Consider the following 18,492-nt stretch of genomic DNA (forward strand, 5'->3'; position numbering starts at 1 on the left):
AAGCGTAGATAGTGTAAATTAAATGTGATGAAGTGGCAGCCAACGCTGCAGGTCTCTGCTGGTGTAGTTTGAAGGGAAAATTGGTCATTGTGCGAAGGGTATTTGACCCTGGTCGCAAACAGACATGCAAGTGTGAAATCCACTTGAAAGGTAAGCAACTGATTAAGCTGCATGACAAAGGGAATATCATCCCTCTTTCTCTCTCCAAATATTCTGTTCACCCACATCTCTTCTCTTTTCTTTGCATTCATTTGCTTATTAACGGGGCCGTTTCCACCGCCTTACACAGCACATACGTGTAAGTTTAAATAACAAATCCTCTCATGGCTGAAAAGCCTGCAAGACGTCTAAGAAACAATTCAATTTGACTGAATACTTATATTTCTCCCTCTCTCTCACTCTTTTCCTTACTCTCTCTCTCTCTCTCTCTCTCTCTCTCTCTCTTTTTAAAATTTGTACAAGCAATTAGGTGCACGTCCTCATGCCTGTTGGGTCTGTTACCATAGCTACAATACCATTGTGCATGCAATCATCTGGTCCTTGTTTCCTCCAATAGGGTCGCACGGCTAAAGCTGTAATATAAAGTAAAGATGCTCATCTTTCAGCAACACACTAGTAAGAATCATTATGAGCAGAAAGTATTGTAGAGTGGCAGACAGGGGACTGCGCCCAGTCATGGCGGACAACAGAAATAAGATCCGACGAGCCAAACAGCAGGAGAGAAAGGTGAGAGCATCTACCATTTTGAAATTCAACTCCTTTCATTGTTCATTCAAAGAGTTTGGTGCAACAACAGTGACAGTAAACAATATACGGCTTTGCATTCAAGCTTTGAAAGCCAAAAAGGAGCAAAAAAGAAATGTCACTTTAAATGAAATGCATTAGCTGGACGAAAGCTGGCAGATACAGTCTTTAGACTTATAATTGTGTCTGAAGGTTCTTAAGTCAAACTGAGCTTCAGTTGGTGAGATCAAAGAATTTCAGCTGAGCTTTGCTTTAAAGGAACGATGTTCTTTGTACATTTCATATGACGGAATAGCTGAAAATAAGGGGAAGAGACCCAAAACATTAAAACAGATTTGAGGCTTAAACGATCTGAATCCTGAATAAAAATACATGAATTTAATTGTAGTTACACAGATGTGGCCTAAATCAAAGAGAACCCCAAAACACATCAATCAGAACATCCAAAGAAAATATGCATTCAGGAGCAATCATGGAGGAGCTTTGAGGCCAGGCTTGTTGAAATCAAAGGCCTGAGAGCAGAAATATGTTACGCGAGCTATCCATATAAGTCAGAGAAAAATAAATGCGGTCAGTTCAACTGCAGCTTGGAAAAGGACAACAGCCAATGCAGCATGTTCAAGCTGCTCCCCTACTGGGCGGCCCATGAGCCTGTCGATATGGTGGTTTGATGTTGGATGGAAAATAAGAACCCCCCCACAACAAACAGAGGGCTGGAACAGAGAGACTGGAACAGAGAAAGAGAGGGTAGAAAGGGAAGAACCATCGACAGATGGACTCTGTTGTGATTAAAGATGGCGGCTGTCTTTACTGCAGACTATGAAGGACTATACTCGATGCCTAGAAAAGCGGTGGGAGTAGTCTGCGATTCAGCACAACAAAACCAAGAAGCACACAGTAAGGTAAACCAGTAGGTCTAATGTTTGCTTTGGAATCTGTGAGGATGAAAATTGGTGTTACGTTCCTTTGTCTTGTGTATCGTTCCCTTACGTCTGTTACCGTCTTTCATGTCTGTGCCGTACTGTTTTGTTGTGTCAGCCCTCTCATCAAAAGCAAAGCACATCATCTGATTTGACCAGTGAGTGTGTATCGGATGACCAGACAAGTGAAGACCACGATAGATTGAACACTTAAATTAATTTGGATTTCTTCCAGCCGGCTGATGTCTGGCAATGTATTTTCGCCATTTGGTACATGGTTCTGCATGTATGTCTTTGGTATTATATCACCATGGGAAATGTAGGCCTTTTAATAAGCTTTATTTTCCCTTTTTCTGGGAATATGGTGCTCTGCAAGCTATAATATCCTGCAAAATAAACTCAAGTCTGCAAATTGCTCAATCCTCTGTGGCTAATCCATTCCAAGACTTGTTAGTCATGATCTATTCAGCCTGGACAAAGGATATCAGCAGGACATCAGAATACATTTTCTGACAGTCTTTTGATATTACTCTTTGGATCATTTCCAGAACTTAAAACAAATACAGAAAAGCTTTAATATTCGTTCGTCATATCAACGGTTTTGAATGTTTTTAGTCCATAAGCCCCGCGATTGCTTTACATTATAGTTTTGAGAGCTTTGAAAGATGCATTGTCCTCTTCGTTGTTTCTTTTATACTTCTTAACTTTTGGCAAACTCTTTGAAGACAGCCAGCTTGAAAAATCTTTATTGTGTGCACTGAAAATGGGAGCTTCCATTTAAATATCTTAATGTGGCTTTGTTCATCAGAGAGTCTTCAGCAGAGATAAGCCTGTTTCAGCCAAAGCCTACAAAAGAGCCTAAATCCACACTGACAGGTGGAACAAAAGAATGCATAAAGAGCTGAACTGGGAGACATGAAGTTGTCCTCTGGTAATGCTTAACTGCAGCAGTAATTTGAGAATATTTTAAAATATGAGAACAGTTTTTAAAAGGTAGCTTTGTAGGGTTGTGAAAAAAAAAATCCCCCCTGCAAAGTACAGAATAGTGAATGTGCATTTTTAGAATTTAGTATGAAGGATGGGTGCATGCATAAAGGAATTAAGAATAAAATGTAAAATCTTCTCCTTAAAGGTTTTATACAAGTGTGTTTCCATAACAATTCTGACACAAAGTGCTTATTTTACAATAGGTTTGCTGATTTTAGTGAAAACTTGTTCACACTTCAGAGTTAGACACAGAGAAGCCTCTTCTATTGTTCCTCTGTGCACTAAGCAGCTTGGCCGAGCCAGTTGCTTGAGGGTTATTTATTTGTAGTTAAAAAGAAAGGGAAGAACATTTTTTTTGTACAAATTTCACACCCAGCTGTTTCAAACTATCAAAGAGGTCCAGTTTGAAAAGCCTTCTGGTTACAGGACTTCTTGAGCTTATGTTTTTAAACCTTTTCACTGTTGCAGTTATTTACAGTTTGTGGTGTTATGTTTTGGACAGCATGCCAAAAGAGGTCAAAGTGTGAATTTGTCTTTTATGATAAAGCACACTTATTTTTAGGGACAGTTCTATGCAGAAAGGCACATTTTATTTCTTGTTAATTGCTGAAGTTAAAAGCAGATAACTGACTTCTGGGAACCATCAAATCTGTTAATTTTGGGGACTTTAACCTCCTCTTATTTACTTTAACTGTAATATGAGAAATCTCTCTCTGATTACTCACAGACACCTCCTGTACAATCAGGAGTTGTGCAACCAAAACTGGCACACAGATACCTCTTGGGCATCTGAAGGTTCTTATCTATATCAGATGTAATGTTGTCATCATATCATCTTAGCCTGTTACAAAGTTGCAAGACAATGTGACAACATCATTACATGTGGTATAGATAAGAACCTTTAGATGCTCAAGAGGTATCTGTGTGCCAATTGTGGTTGCACAACTCCTGATTGTACAAGAGGAGTTTGTACAAACGGGGAGATTTATTTACGGTAAGATTGTTATTCATCTTTGAACTAAAGGTGGCAGCAGGGCTAAGGTTAGAGAGGATGCTATATTGTGCATGGTTTGCCTGCTTCTTGATTCTTTGACCTACTCCTGTACTTTCCTCAGTGTCAACTTGTGTCAGTGGTTTTTGTAGTGCAACAGATCCTACTTGGGTGGTGACTAAGAAAACATCTCAAATTATCTCAGGAGGGACTGAATGACTCAAACTGTAAAAAGTTGAGCTTTTTAATTCAATTCAGTTTTATTTATAGGGCACCAAATCACAACGCCTCAAGGCACTTTATAATCTAAAGTAAAGACCCTACAATTTTATAGTTTTTTACAATTTTAAACTATCGGTGTAATGGACTGGGTCATTGTGTTGGGCATGAGGCCACAATACCCTAGTGTTAGGAGCTTTAGCTTTGTTTTTTCAAGAATATTTCGAATGTAGATCAGTAATGGTTTTGGTTTCAGATATATTGCAGCAGAAACATCTTCAAATGAAAATGTAACTGTTCCATAATGTTGAACTCCTGCATTTTTTCAGTTATGTAGGAACTAGTCTTAACCAATATTTCTTTCTTTTCAGAAGCAAATGGATGGCAATGGCAAACCATTATGGCGACATTCTGCTTCAGCCAGGACTTTCCATTTCACGGGGGTGAGAAGGGCTTTACCTTTGCAGAAGAAATGTGTGCTGAGTAACAATACAATGGAATCTTCAATAAAAGGATGCACTACTGGAGGATGCGTGAGGAAGTCAATCAAACTCAAGGTAATGCAGGTGGATTTGCTTGCAGATCTGCCTTTTCTCCATCTGTGTGTTCACCAAATATAAACATGTAGACCCAGAAGCTGTTGACCCTTGGAGGAGAAAATTTCCAGTTAACACTACAAAGGAGTATACTACAAAAGAAGTTTGACATAGCAACACTTCCTTTGCGCTAGCTGGCTTGACTAAACCTGAAACTCTCAGTCAGTGATAAGGGGTATCTTTCAACTTTCTCTGTTAAACTTGGTTTTCTGGTTCAGGCTTTGTGTGTCCTGACATAAAAGGAGGCGTTTCACTCGCCATATGACTTTTCTTTTTCACAAAATGATTCCAATCGTAGACATTATCAGGTCATGATGATTCAAAAACAATCCGACAAAAAGTACAACACTACTGGAAATAAGCAAAGAGAGTAATGCTGCAACAAGAGCGTTAAAATAAAGATTTTGACTGGAGTTCATGTATTTATTTTAAAGCTGATTGCACTCTTGGTGCTGCTGGTTGTTTTTAATTGGATTTTTAATTGGAGCTTGGAAACTTTAGATTAGATACAAGTAACATCACATGTTACTATTCCAAGTAGCCCACTAAAGGGGATATTAAAATAGCTTTAGTAATGTACGCCTTAGCAAGTTGCTCATGTAAAACTCTGACTTTAAACTCATCATCGCTAACCCATTGATCTTGCTTCATAGTATACTCTCAAGTCTCCAAAAACAGGTACAAAACGCAAGAACCCATAACAAGGCAATGTGATAACAATAAAAAAAAACTAATAAAATATACAATAAATAAATAAAATGGTATGCAAACCCTAGGATAAAATGATTAATTTGTCAGTTAAAATAAGCACATAAATATGTTCTTATGTGGGACGATTCCAGAGTCTGGTGGCAGAGAATGGTTGCCTTTAGATTATAGACAAGACGAAGAGAAATTGTTGGGATGACCTTAAGGAGCAAAATATGGAATTAAAAAACCTGTAATATTTTTGTGCAGCTGATTCATGAAGGGCTTTAACAATTAAAATGTTTAAAATCAGTTCCTTATTTCACAGCTGGCCAGTGAGTAAAAACAACAGTGATGCGTTGTCTTATAATACTATAAGACTATAATACTATAGCCTGGCCAATGCAAGATTTTTAAGGCCAATACTGATATATGGTCATTTACAAATATAATCAGCCATTTTTTTCCCTTTCAAACATAAACAGATTTGCCTATCATTTGATAGGAGTAGTTATTCACGAGTCCTTATTAAGATAACATCACAATGCTTGATTATTGTCACAGCAAGCCATGGATTACTTGTGTACACTCTGTTTACGCTCTGCCCGACTCTGCTCGGACAAACTGGTTGTTATGATTGGGATATTCCAAACAAGTGTTGCCAACTGGGAAGTTACACAGTGCCCCCTGGCTGACAGACTATGCAACATCTCCCATCTTATATTCATCGGCCATTACAAATTCTGATATCGATATGTCACGAATATGTGCAGGGATTTACAGTTAACCAGCTGAGGAGTGACAAAGGTTTGGATAACTATTTGTATTAGCACTTGTAGTTCGTAAGAAGCTGTTCTTCACAACATTACCTGTTTGATTGTTAAAAGCTAAGAATGAATCCATAAAAACATCAAGATTTAAACTACAGATCTACATATGTGACTAGAGGACCAAATTATTTTTGTTTCACTCAAAGAAAGTACCAGTTAAAAAATTGACAGTGCTGGAATTATTCTGATTTGCTTTTGGAAGAAACAACAATAACACAGAGTAACTGATGCTATAAAGAGAGAACTGTCAGGGTACTTAAAATGCTTAAACTGCTTCTGCACAAAATCAATTTTGCCTCGAGGAGGCTGCAGTGCATTGGGCCTTTTTCATGTTTTATGTTGCCCGCATAAATATTGTAAGAACTACAGTTCACACTTGAAAGGTTTCCAGGTTTGAGCCGGTGTTTGGAGTGATACGTTGAGACAAAGTGTGAAATGTTTGTGTTCTTGTTGTATACACCTGTATCCTGTTATCCTACTCTAGTTTTTTTTTAATGATTTCATGTAATTACTTACTAATCAAAAACAATATGTTATTATAGTGTCCCACTAGCTTTACATCTTAGGCTCAGTAAAACAGTGTGACAGCTGAGGAATTCAAATGACACAATCAGTCAGCAGCTGCACATTGGCTATTGCAAACTGCTTATTATATTTGTTAATTCATGCATTTCAGTTTTCTTCATAAAGACACTCGAACAAGATCTCTTTATCCCAGTTGCTTTAAAAATACTTGCAAAAATTGCATTTACACAGAAAATGTACCATATTTTTTTGTGTCATGAATAATGAGGCCAGCCAGATTCATTGTTTTCACACTATTAGTATGTTAAAGTTTAGCTGATGGCCTCATCATTATGTGTTATGTACCGGTACGTTTGATGTCTGCTTTATCAGATGTTCTAGCGAAACTTCCTGGTGGTAAAAGTTTATGATAAAGGCCGCCTGAATGCAGCACATAACAGGAAGAGTAAACCTTTGCTGATTTTAACTGATCAAAGCGGCTCTTGTAGAATAATCAGTAAAGTCATCTAGTGCAGTCTGTGGTTGGAATGAAACCTGTAGACTCTCTGACTCCGAAACAAGTGGTTGCCCAACCTGCTCTGAAGTGTAGTCTACTCTTGCTGATAAGTGCTACTCATTCCCTGAAGAAGTTCTTTAGTGTCTTTTGTGGATACATTCTGAGTCTGTGTCATGGTTTCTGCCTGGCAAGACACACTCTGACAAAATAAGGCTCCTCAAACCCATTACGGTAAACATTTGAGCATTTTTGAATCTTTATATATACCAGGGATTAAAAATCAGGGCAACGCTGACATCACAGGTTATCATACTGGCTGTAGATCTGATGTGAACAACAAAAAAACGGCTTTTCAGCTTAATGTGCACAGTGATGCTGATGTGTGTAGCAGTTAATCAGTCGTATTGCACTGCGGTTTTATTTTAGGTTGACTTTTTAAATGTGTTGTTATGTCGTATTTCTGTGCATTATGCATGAATTTTCATGTATTTCACCACTTGAAAGAGAGAGAGAGGGGAGGAGGAGGCGGGTGGAGAGGAAAAATCGGTGTACCACATGTACCGAAGCTTAACACCGGCAGTTTGTGAAGTGAACAGGCGAGGCGCTGTGCATCATCTCCTGTAGCCTCAGCTCCATACAGACAGTGAGAGACAGCCATGGAGAGGCGGAGAGCGGGCTGCTTTCTTTGTTATTTTTAAACTCTTGCAATTCGCAACAATGACACTGTCGGCTGGGACTCGTGTCGGTCCGATAGCCCGATGCACTCGCAAGCAGAAAGATTTTCACCGGTTAAGTATATGTCACTTTTTTTAATGGCTCCCCCCTTGCTCAGAGATTGGGATTGCGGTAATCGGGGGGGAAATATACCATCGCTTTGCTTTGCTGATTGTAAATGTGTTCGGAAATGGTTGCTGGGATTCCCTCTGTGTCCTCTGACGGTAGGGGAAATGTTTACGGGTGCTTATGCTGTGTGTTTAGTTTAGCAGCTGTTAGCGGGTACACCACAGATATTATTAGTGTGACAAAGTTGTGCACTTGTCGGTCGGCTGCTGATAGGCCTGGCTCGCTCTCTCCCTCTATGTGTGTGTGTGTGTGTGTGTGTGTGTGTGTGGAGTTTGTTTCTGGCTCCCCTCCCCCACTCGCTGTCGTTCTGCTCATTCTGGAGAGGCCAAGACATGGATGTGATGAGAGGCTCACTTCAAAGGAACAACCCAACTGACACGGTTTCAGAAAAAAGGGTCATTTTTCCCCCTGTTTTAACTCGACTCTGACCGGCGGAAATTGTATGGAATCCCTTCTAAATATACCTCCGCCGGAGCCGCACACCTGAGAGCACAGAAGGTTCATTTATATATTAATACGCGGATGCATCGTCTTTACAGGTAGCAGCAGTTTGCCCGGGTGATTTATTCCTACCAGCATCGTTAATAGGCCTGAAACGCTCGTTTTCTTGGAGGGGAGGGCTAATTTTCATTCCAGCACATCTGGCCTGATGCACAGTGCACGTGCTGCTCACACTCCAGGGCTCTGCAGCGAGCAGAGCCGCTGCTGCCAGTTTTGTCTTCATACAGCCTTTGTTCAATCAGAAAGAAAAGATTTGTATCAGTACTGAACCAGACAAGAGAGTGGGTGTGCCCTAAAGGGAAGGGTGATCTTGCTACAGTAAACCCACCTGTCATTTGTTCTGAAATCATAATTTGGCAACATTTATATTTAATCCTATTAGTCAACAAGTAGGCTGCACTGGGATTTCGATTGGGAAGTGATTTAGGCTGAAGTCAGGGCTATTTGCGTTCAGCTTCTCTACCCGTGATTTGGATCTGCTTGCAGCTGTCAAGAAGTAGTGGATATGTAGTGGAGCTGCTGTGGATATGTGAATTTAAAGGGTCAGCTGTGGCTGCATTAGACCTTAAATTGAATCCTGACACAGTATCTGGGAAGCTTAGCCATAAGCTAAGCAGTCCGGACTGCGTAGAGGTGGAGATCCGGGCTCTACGGTGTCGTTCCTCAGCAAAAAAGCAGCACACTTGGTTATTACACAAAGACTAAGATGTGTCCTTGATCCCTAAAATCATTTGATACACCATCCCAGGTCCTTCCCTAACACCAGGGGGTATCATATAAAACGAGAATATGGCATAAGGATGTAGAATGTGTCATTTGCAGTACTGCTATGTCAGCTAGTGGGAAATAGACTTGGGCTGCTTCATTATCAATTTAATTTTGTAAACCCCAAGTGAATTTTCACCCTTCCAATACTAATTTGAATGAAACTGGAATAGATGTGTGAGCTAATGATATGCATTTGCTACACTGTATTCATACTGCTGTCTAGTAAAAATACGCCTCTAGACTTTCGGCGCATATTAAAGGCCTAATAGCTGTAGATTTCGATTTCTGCTCAGGTTTGCAGATTGAATGTCGAATATCTGATCCTAGCGCATGAATGCTTTTCTTTCACTTTATGCTTTTTTGATTATAAAGTACCGCTGTACTGATTTTTACTGTGGGTGTGTTATTGGACATGACTCAAATGTGAGATCAATGTGCTTTAGGGCTTTAGAGTAGTTTTCAAAAGCTGACACAGAAATAAGTGATATTTATTTACCTGCTTTAAAAAAATCCGGCAAAAGAAAAAGCCCAAAAACCACATTGGTATTCTATTGATTGTGAATTTCTCAGTGTGGAATAAATTGTATTGTAAAAACCTCAGAGCAATGTTACACTGTTAGTGCCCTGTCACTGAGTAGCAAAAGACTGCCTTTCTATGACGTGTTGAAGCTGCATCTCATTATAAATTTTCCTCCTTGCAGGAGTTCTTTTGCAGTGGCATAAGTAGAACTCTGGATCGAATAGTTGTGCAGTGTGGGCTCTACGGGGACGTGGTATATGGATGCTGGGACTATGAGCATAAGCGACAAACGGGGCTACTTAGCAGACCTAGGAGGCAGCTTCACTGAGGATGCTCCCAGACCTCCTGTCCCCGGTGAAGAAGGAGAGCTCATATGCAGTGATGGTCGCCAGCACAGCAACCTCAGCTTCTCCTCGAAGAATGAGAGCCTCAAATGTGAGCCGTCTGTGGCTACACCCAGGCGATCTGACTTGGACCTGGGTTACGAGCCGGAGGGCAGCGCTTCGCCAACACCACCCTACTTAAAGTGGGCGGAATCTCTTCATTCTCTCCTGGATGACCAGGATGGCATCCTGCTGTTTAGGACGTTCCTCAAGCAAGAGGAATGTGCAGATATGTTGGACTTCTGGTTTGCCTGCAGTGGTTTTCGGAAACTTGAAGCCAGTGAGGTTACTGAGGAGAAGAAGGTGAAACTGGCAAAGCTGATATATAAAAAATACATCCTGGACAACAATGGGATTGTCTCTAGACAGATCAAACCAGCTACAAAGTCCTTCATCAGAGACTGTGTGATGAAGCTTCACATTGATCCTGCCATGTTTGATCAGGCTCAGACTGAAATACAGACTATGATGGAGGAAAATACCTATCCATTATTCCTTAAATCTGACCTATATTTGGAATACACACGGACAGGGGGTGAAAGCCCAAAGTTGTACAGTGACCAGAGCTCGGTTTCTGGCAATGGAAAGGGGCTATCGAGCTATTTACCACCTTTAAAGGAGTATGAGGAATGGAGATGCGACCAAGGACCAGAGGAGCTGCCTGAGTGCGACCCCACGCCAAGCAGCCGTCTGACTCAGAAGCTGCTGATGGAGACGGCACAGCAACGAGTTGCCAACAGCACAAGATTCCAGGACAGTCACGAGTACAGGTAAATCCTCCGAGCAATCGAAAAAGCTTCACTTCAGTTTTAGCTGCACAGCATTCCTCTGAAAACTGCTGAATTAGAAAAATAAAAAAGCCCTGAAACTGCACACCAGCACTTGGGCTGATGTGACTGTGAGTGTAGCTCAGGAGATGGCAAAGACTGTGTGTGAAGAGAGTTTTAAGTATTTGCACTTATGGTGGTGAACAAATCTCAGAAGATAATAAGGCTGCATTACTGACTGTTTGGAGGTTGCAGCAGAAATCTCTGTGGTGCTTGTGAGGGCGCTCTAATAATCATGTGTTTTGCTTAGGCACTGGAACAGACTTTGTATTGAAAGAGTCAAACAATGATTTTGTTTAAGGAGGAGTTCTCCTGAAATCATTGACCCTGGAGTTTGTAATCTTTGCCTTCCCTTTCCTCTGTATATGAGGGCTCCATAATAAAATATTGCAAAAATCCTGTTTGACTGTTTAGTCTAGAGCTCCCAAACATTTTTTTACTGTTAGCCAGGGCTGTTAATAGATCCTTAAAGTAGGGATCCTTTTTGAATTTTAATTCACAAAAATATTAAAATCTTCACAACAATATGACATGTTGGAATGCACAATCCTATATGATCTTTTTTCAGTTTACACATCTGCTACAAGCTTTCAGTACATTACATGGTCAATAGTGCAGCTTAAAGTCAAAGAAAATATGCTAATAAAAAGTGGAATGTGTTATGTAGAATTGGGACAAAGTTCATTTTTTGTATTCTGAAGCACATCAGCTGCATACCAATGTCCAGGTCTACAAAGTCTTGGCTTTTTAGCGCCAGTCAAGTGTTGAGTCGAGGTGTACTGTTTTGTGTTTGCCTGTCATGCTCCTGCACATGCTCTTGTTGTTCACAGTATTTATTCCAGTGCTGATATTTCTGATTGCATTGTTAACAGCTGAACAGAACTGGTGGTTTATTAAATTACCTATAGCTATGTGCTGTTATATTTGGTAATGTCTGCATGAGTGAACTGGAAATGCCCCGGAAGACCAAGTCTGATTAATCAAACAAGACAAATCTTCACTGATGCAACACTTGGATTTCTTTCTTGTTCTTTTTTTTTTGTATAGGCTGGCCTTAGGTTGTTGGTAATCTTTTCCTTGATTTTTAAATATGCATAATAGTGCAAATAATTAATAGCTTGGAGCTGTATGAAGGGAAAGAAAACTTTGGTTTAAGGTTGGTTATATTACAGAATGTACTGGATATATGTGGGTAGATCTCAGTGATATTTTATGCATGGAACCTTTCCAACATACAGCAGTCGAGAGACTGGCAGAAGGAAGTGATATTTTATTGGCTTTGGTAGGTTCTGAGTATTTAGACCAGGATCTAGATGATTCAAAGGCAAAGGAAATTATAATCCTGTTAAATTAAAAAAAAAAAGCAGCTTAGAAACAGAAACTTTGTTACAAGGGCTGATAGGAAGTCAACTTCTAAAACTTAGTGTGAACTAAGGTTACGGCTTCAGCGGAGGGTTAAGGACTCTTGCAGTAAAAATGGCCAACAGAAGCATGTTTGGTGTGCGTCACTGTTGAAATCTCACAAGGAGCACTTGTAGCATTGTTCGGTTATTGCTACAACGTAAATAGCTACATTGTAAGACTTTAACGCAATTGCCTAATTTGCTGTTATGTATAATTTTCAATTTGCATCACTGTCAGACTACAAAAATGTTGCCATGTTTGACCTCTGTTCCTGCAGTAGCAGCGGTATGATGGTGGGGACAGGAATTTACATCAGCTGACAAACATAGAATACCTTACAGATAGAAAGTTCTCTGTTGCAGCAATATTGAACACAGCCCTGTACTATGTATCTGTGACTGAAAAAATCCCGATAATCATTTGGTCAGTTAAATAGCGTGAGCATGACTACTACCCTTTCTTTCCAAATTCGTTCACTGTGGGCACCTAGACTCTTACTAGCTGATATCTGAAGATTGCAGAATGCAAAAGGCTCTGTTGGAGGATATGAATGTTTGAAATCTTATCCAAAATATAGAAAGGAACAAAAAACAAAAAAAGCTTCTGCCGCAGGCATTTCGGGCGTTTGCTGGTGAAAATCTACACGGCAACTGATAAAGAGGTTTTAAGTTGTGATTGAAACACACTTGTGAGCTTATTTCCACATCATTATTTCAGCAATCAAGCATTTGGCCAGAATTACAAAAAAGCATTTCATTTTTAAAGCATCACCCATTGGGTTTTTGTGAAACTAAATTTTACAGCAGTTTTGTCAGATCTCTTCAGAGACAGGCAACAAGAGACATTAAATAGTCTTTCAGAACAGCTTTAAGAAATCAGATGACTTGAAAGAGAATAGCCTTTAAGTGCGTTAATGTTTTGGGAGATTTTTGCAATGTGAACGAGTCAGATTTGTTCTCATTAAAGTTAAAGTTATATTTCAAAGGCACGACTTCACTATATTTGTTATTTTCAATGAAAGTTGTTGTTGCCTCTGAGTAATATTAAAAGCCACCCCACAACAATCACCAGGCTTAAGTAGAGTTGAGTTGCACATGGAATAATAATATTAGTCACAATTTTTATATTGTGTAAGTTAGATAGAGATACTGAGATACTGTATTGCATTTTTCAAGTTAAAATCTTGAACTGCCAGTGCCACCCATGCTTTCTTCCTGGCTGGCAAAGAATGCTGAAATGCACATGTTTCGAGAGCTATGCCTGAATGTATCGAAGAGACGAGTGTTCAGTGTTCGGTGACAGAGATGGTTCGATACGACTAATGGCCCTACGCTCATTATCGCGGGTGTCGTGTGCTGATTTTGACGTAGCTTCGTGTGCTGCATGCCAAAATCTTTGTGGCGCTTCAGCCAGTCAGGTCGTGTACCTCGCCGTTTTTGAAACCGGGTGCCAAAGCTGGGTTGAAGACACGAGTGTACGATCGTGTCGGGTTTTTTACGGCCACTTTAATGATATTCCAGCACAGAAGCTCAAAGACTTACAGATATACAGAGGAAGATTTTGCAACTTTTTGAAAACTTGAGAATTTGTGAATTTGCCAAAACTTTGCAAAAAAACAAAAAGTCAAATCTTTGCTTCTGGTTTTGGCTTATTTTCCTTGTATATCAGTATTTATGTGCCAGTATTATCTGAGTTGCAACACCTATCATTCAGGAGAATACTGCAATTTGAGACAATGTTACAGTGGCGAGAAAAGCGACAATTGGGCCGGGAAAATCTGGCCTTAAAGAAAGCATCTATGTACCCAGTGAATAACTATCATTGAACAGAGGTGGTGGGTTAAGAAACCAGTAAACAGATAACACCTTTTCTTCTTTCAGTTGTATCAAAACTGTTACCACATACTCCACAATTACCAGTTTAAAGGTTTTGATAGAATGCAATTTTTATACTTGTACTAGCCCTTTGCTAACCTGGCGTTCTAATTATTCATAATTATAACATATTTATAAGCTAAATGTTAATGAAGTTGAGTGCAGTGATTTTGTTTTGAACTCTGGCTCTTAACAAGGAAACTCTTAACTCTCAAGGGAGACCTGGCCAAGATAGGCAGCAGCAGGTGTCTCACAGTTACAGAAAAACATTTATAGAAATGTTTTCTAAAAATGTAAAAGGTTTTAAAAGAAGTTTCCCTAAATTTCATTAAATCTATGAGGAAGAATTGCATCTGGATGTGTCTGACATTTGACTGTCCAATACTCTGGTATTGAATTTGAAGAGTATGGCATGATGGTGCAGCAGTCAGCACTGTTGCCTCAGAGCAATAAGATCCCTGATCAGGCCATCTGGAGTTTACATGTTCTCCCAAAGTACTCCAGCTTCCCCCGACTATCCAAAAGCATGCACGTAAGGTGATCCTATAATTGTCCGTAGGTGTGAATGTGAGCGTGAATGGTCATCTCTGTGTTCCTGCTGTGGACTGGTGGTCTGTCCAGGTTGTACCCTGCCTTTTGCCCTATGACAGCTGGAATAGGCCCCAATGCCCTGTGACTCTGATTTGAGCCACAGGGCACACAGGGCATTTGAGTATTTTACATGCTGAAATGCTATCAAAAATGCTGTTGCTAGCCTTTCTTGCTCTCTGTTGCTCTTACTTTACTCTGGTTGAGAGCCTGTTTGTGTAAGCCATGCCAAAGAGATAGAAGTGCGAGTGACAGGATATTACAGCAGCAAAAAAATAAATAAAAAAGATAAAAACCTTTTACACTGTATGAACAAACGGAGTCACTCATAACTCGCAGTTAATGGCTGTTTATGGCCTTTGAAGCCTCTGCTTCCTTGTGCCAGACATTTTTCAGATGTGAATCACTGGCAGTCAGGTGGCACGAGGGGTCAGGAGGGGTCAGGGGATTGATATAAACTAGCATTAGGCTCACTGTCAAACTTGGGAAAACACTGTATAGTATTTGCAAATGACCTAAGTTGTGTATAATTGGTGGGCCTATATGAACTTAAATCCAATCTCACTTATGCCAACAATGGCAAAAAATTAAGCAAATATGAAGAATTAAATCGAAGGACTCTCATGTTCTCCTATCCTCATTCCTGTGGTTGAAGATAGAAATCTTCATCCAGCTACAAGAGCTGCAGGTTCTGTTATAATAGTAGAGCTTTCTGACAGATGGAAAACATTTAAATGAGTATGTTACAGAAAATAAATAGCAGGAACAAATAAACTCCAGAATGTAGTGACATAGAGTTTATCCATCCTGCTTACTTCATCCTTACTTTGAGGCAAACTCAGTTTAAAAAAAAGCAAGATAAAATATCAATCAATCAACAAATATTCATTCATGTATTGATTTGTTTTTATATGCAAATTGTATGTCCTCTGCTCCTTTATTCTTTGCTTCAAAGTTGTGAAGACAGCACACTGCTGCCTATACTGCACAAAAAACAAAACAAAACTGACTTCTCATTAATGCACTCAGTTCAACTGATTCTTGGCCTGAAGGCTGGTGTTTTACAAGATGTAGCATTTCTAATCTTGTTTATGTTGGTATGTTAACTACCTTAGAAATCATCCAAAAAACTTGAGGATGCCTTTCATATCTCGGTCTACTTCTGTTTGTTACCCTTTTGTCACCATGTCCTGTTTTTTGTTTTTTTCTTCTTTCTTTTTTTCCCCTCATTTTTCCAGGCATGCACCATGTCGGGAGACAATCAACCCGTACTACGTCAACACTGGCCATGTTATGGCTCCTGCCACCAGCGCCAATGACAGTGAGCAACAGAGCATGTCCAGTGACGCAGACACCATTTCCCTTACAGACAGCAGTGTGTATGTATTTTGGCTTCATCCAAACATTTCACACACAGTTGTACCAGTTAAAACAGGCTATGCAGGTTACAACTTTTAGGGGAATGACAGTTTTACCTTCACCAATAAAATAGACAGGATCCTATTATATGTGGGAATAGTATATATTTTAGTGCAACTTGGATTTCAGTGTTTTTAAGTCATTGCCAGTTGTGTGCTTTTGAATGAAGATATGCAAAATAAAGACTTTTAGTTGCAGATATGACACTGGGGAATTCAGCCAACGAAGCTTCAAAGCATGCACAACTGCACAAAAATGTTTTTGAAGCTGAATGGATTAGAGGCTGTTATCAGCTAACTCATCCAGGACTTCCAGAACAGGAAAAAAACCCCAGAATGAGTAATATCATATAAAATGACACTCTTCTGCATGTGATATGTGACCATAATGTGCAACGCCGCTTGTGCAGAAGGGACACTATTAGCCTGTGAGCATACCTGTCCTGCTTTACGAATTAATCACTATCTAGGTGTTCATTTTAGGAACAAATTCTGTGAAAAGCTTTCAACTTCAAAGCTGCCTCTGTTGTTTATTCATGAGCATGTTTTATGAAAATGTCTTTGTTTAATTCCAGAGACGGGGTTCCACCCTACAGATACCGCAAGCAGCATCGCCGCGAGATGCATGAAAGTGCCAGAGCAAATGGGCTAGTGCCACTACCTCATATTCCAGTGAGTTATTCATGGGTTATTTCCCTTTTCTCTCCATTTCTGCCTCGACACCTTTAGCTGTCGGTTCCTGGCTTATTTTTTTCTGCTCCGCCATTGGAGATGTGCATATTTAAGCTCTGCTGTGTCGCGGGGTCCTGTGATGGAGTATAAGAATAGCTGATGGTGAAAGAGTAGTCTGTCTAAATGCAGCTTGATGCTTTCCTAAGCTGCGTGCGCTTGAAGCCTAGTAGACATGAACCTTTCCCTGTGACAGCCTGATGCCTCCCTCTGCAGCTCCTGCTCTCTCTTGGTAGGAAACTCGAGCTCTAATTAGGCCTTGGAGTAAAGCGTCAAATTAAAATGCCTCATCCAGCCTCTCATTAAGATGTAAGAATTGACTATATAGAAGAGCCCAAATCTCTACCCCTAACAAATTACTCTTCAGTTTTTTTTTAATAAGAAAAAAACAGAGATTATGTTTTAAATATGTTTAAAGAAGAGTCTCTTGTCAAGTTATTTTTGCACTTACTGGATTCAAATCGGGGGCACAGTTTGAATAGGTAAGATTGCAGTGTAATTGCATACACTGACAGGAGAAGAAATTGTACACTTTACAAAAAATCCCAAGACTAAAGTTGCAGTTCCTGTGTAATTAAGTAGAATTTCAGTAGAATTTATTTTATTTGAAATGACAATGTAATTATATTAACATACAAATACTTAAAGGTAGGTACACTAAAAAAGCAATCAAACAAGGAAATAAATTAAAGTGGTGGAAAAGTGGAAGGAAATCATGCAGTACTTAATATTATTTAAAACCTTATTTAAAAGAACAAAAAACAACATTAACTGTCTTTCTAAGGTGTTGGGCTAATACATGCTGGCACAACAGCTTTAGTGCTCATTGGTGTTAATTCTCGAGGTCCCAGGAACTCTACTGGACAGTTCTCCCAAAGCCTCCATTTAGAGTTTTTGTGACTGTGGTGTGTTAAATCTGCAGTCGGTTAACAAGGTTTAAATATGCCTATGGTAAAAGCAGTAGCATATGTTTTACATCATTTTGATATTCATCCCAACCCCCACAAGACCTACGCATGACTGTCTTTCAATTCAGCAGACTACTTCCATCATGACAGACATGAAAGACGAACACCTGGAAAAGCAGGGGTCTAGTTGGGCCCAGCTATGCCAGAAAAATGCTCCCACAGCATAACAGCTCTGGTGGATCCCCCTCACTGTAGGGACCAAGCATTCCTGCTTTAAATTGAATTTGTCACATATCTGTAGAATGAGGCCGTTATTAAATCTGGTCTAAATCTCTTTATGTCCTCACAAAGAAAGACACCTTTATCAAATATATGTATTATAATGTAAGTAAGTAAAATAATGTAAGTGATGTATTTCTAAGATAACTGTGTTTATGAGAAAATGTGATTTGATCTTTATGTTAGTTAAATATATGAACTACATTGCCCTGTTGTTTTTACAACGGGGCAATAGCCCTAATCAGTGCTAACAGCTGACCTGATTAGCTATTTTTGTGGGGGGGGGCAATAATGCACAATGAACATTCATTCTTTAATTTATTATTCATATCTTTTTTTTGCACTTTAAGGTTTACTGTGTTGTGTTTTTTTTTTTGTGTTTAGTGCCGAAATGGGACAGTTTTCCAATTTCGTTGTGTTATTGTACGAGGTATGACTGTGCAATGACAATTAAG

At 39.6% G+C, this 18,492-nt stretch overlaps 1 protein-coding gene across 6 annotated transcripts in view; it reads left to right on the forward strand.

Annotated features, from left to right (window-relative positions):
* Nucleotides 1–619: 619 nt before the first annotated feature.
* Nucleotides 620–18,492, forward strand: part of axin1 (axin 1) — a 29,919-nt gene continuing 12,046 nt past the window's right edge. For 3 of the 6 annotated variants that reach the window (XM_085271703.1, XM_085271708.1, XM_085271707.1), the window contains exons 1-4: nucleotides 7,637–7,783; nucleotides 9,809–10,780; nucleotides 15,942–16,082; nucleotides 16,697–16,793. In XM_085271703.1, coding sequence (XP_085127829.1) covers nucleotides 9,885–10,780; nucleotides 15,942–16,082; nucleotides 16,697–16,793 — 1,134 coding nt within the window. In that variant the 5' untranslated portion in view covers nucleotides 7,637–7,783; nucleotides 9,809–9,884. Of the gene's footprint in view, nucleotides 727–1,560; nucleotides 1,647–4,232; nucleotides 4,419–7,636; nucleotides 7,784–9,808; nucleotides 10,781–15,941; nucleotides 16,083–16,696; nucleotides 16,794–18,492 lie in introns of those variants that run through there. The other 3 variants (XM_085271704.1, XM_085271705.1, XM_085271706.1) reach the window with 3 other exon arrangements.

This window comes from Mchenga conophoros, linkage group LG4 (genome assembly GCF_057382185.1).
Source record: "Mchenga conophoros isolate Kocher_MC1m ecotype Shallow Benthic linkage group LG4, M_conophoros_male_GT1.1, whole genome shotgun sequence".
Lineage (NCBI taxonomy): Eukaryota > Metazoa > Chordata > Actinopteri > Cichliformes > Cichlidae > Mchenga > Mchenga conophoros.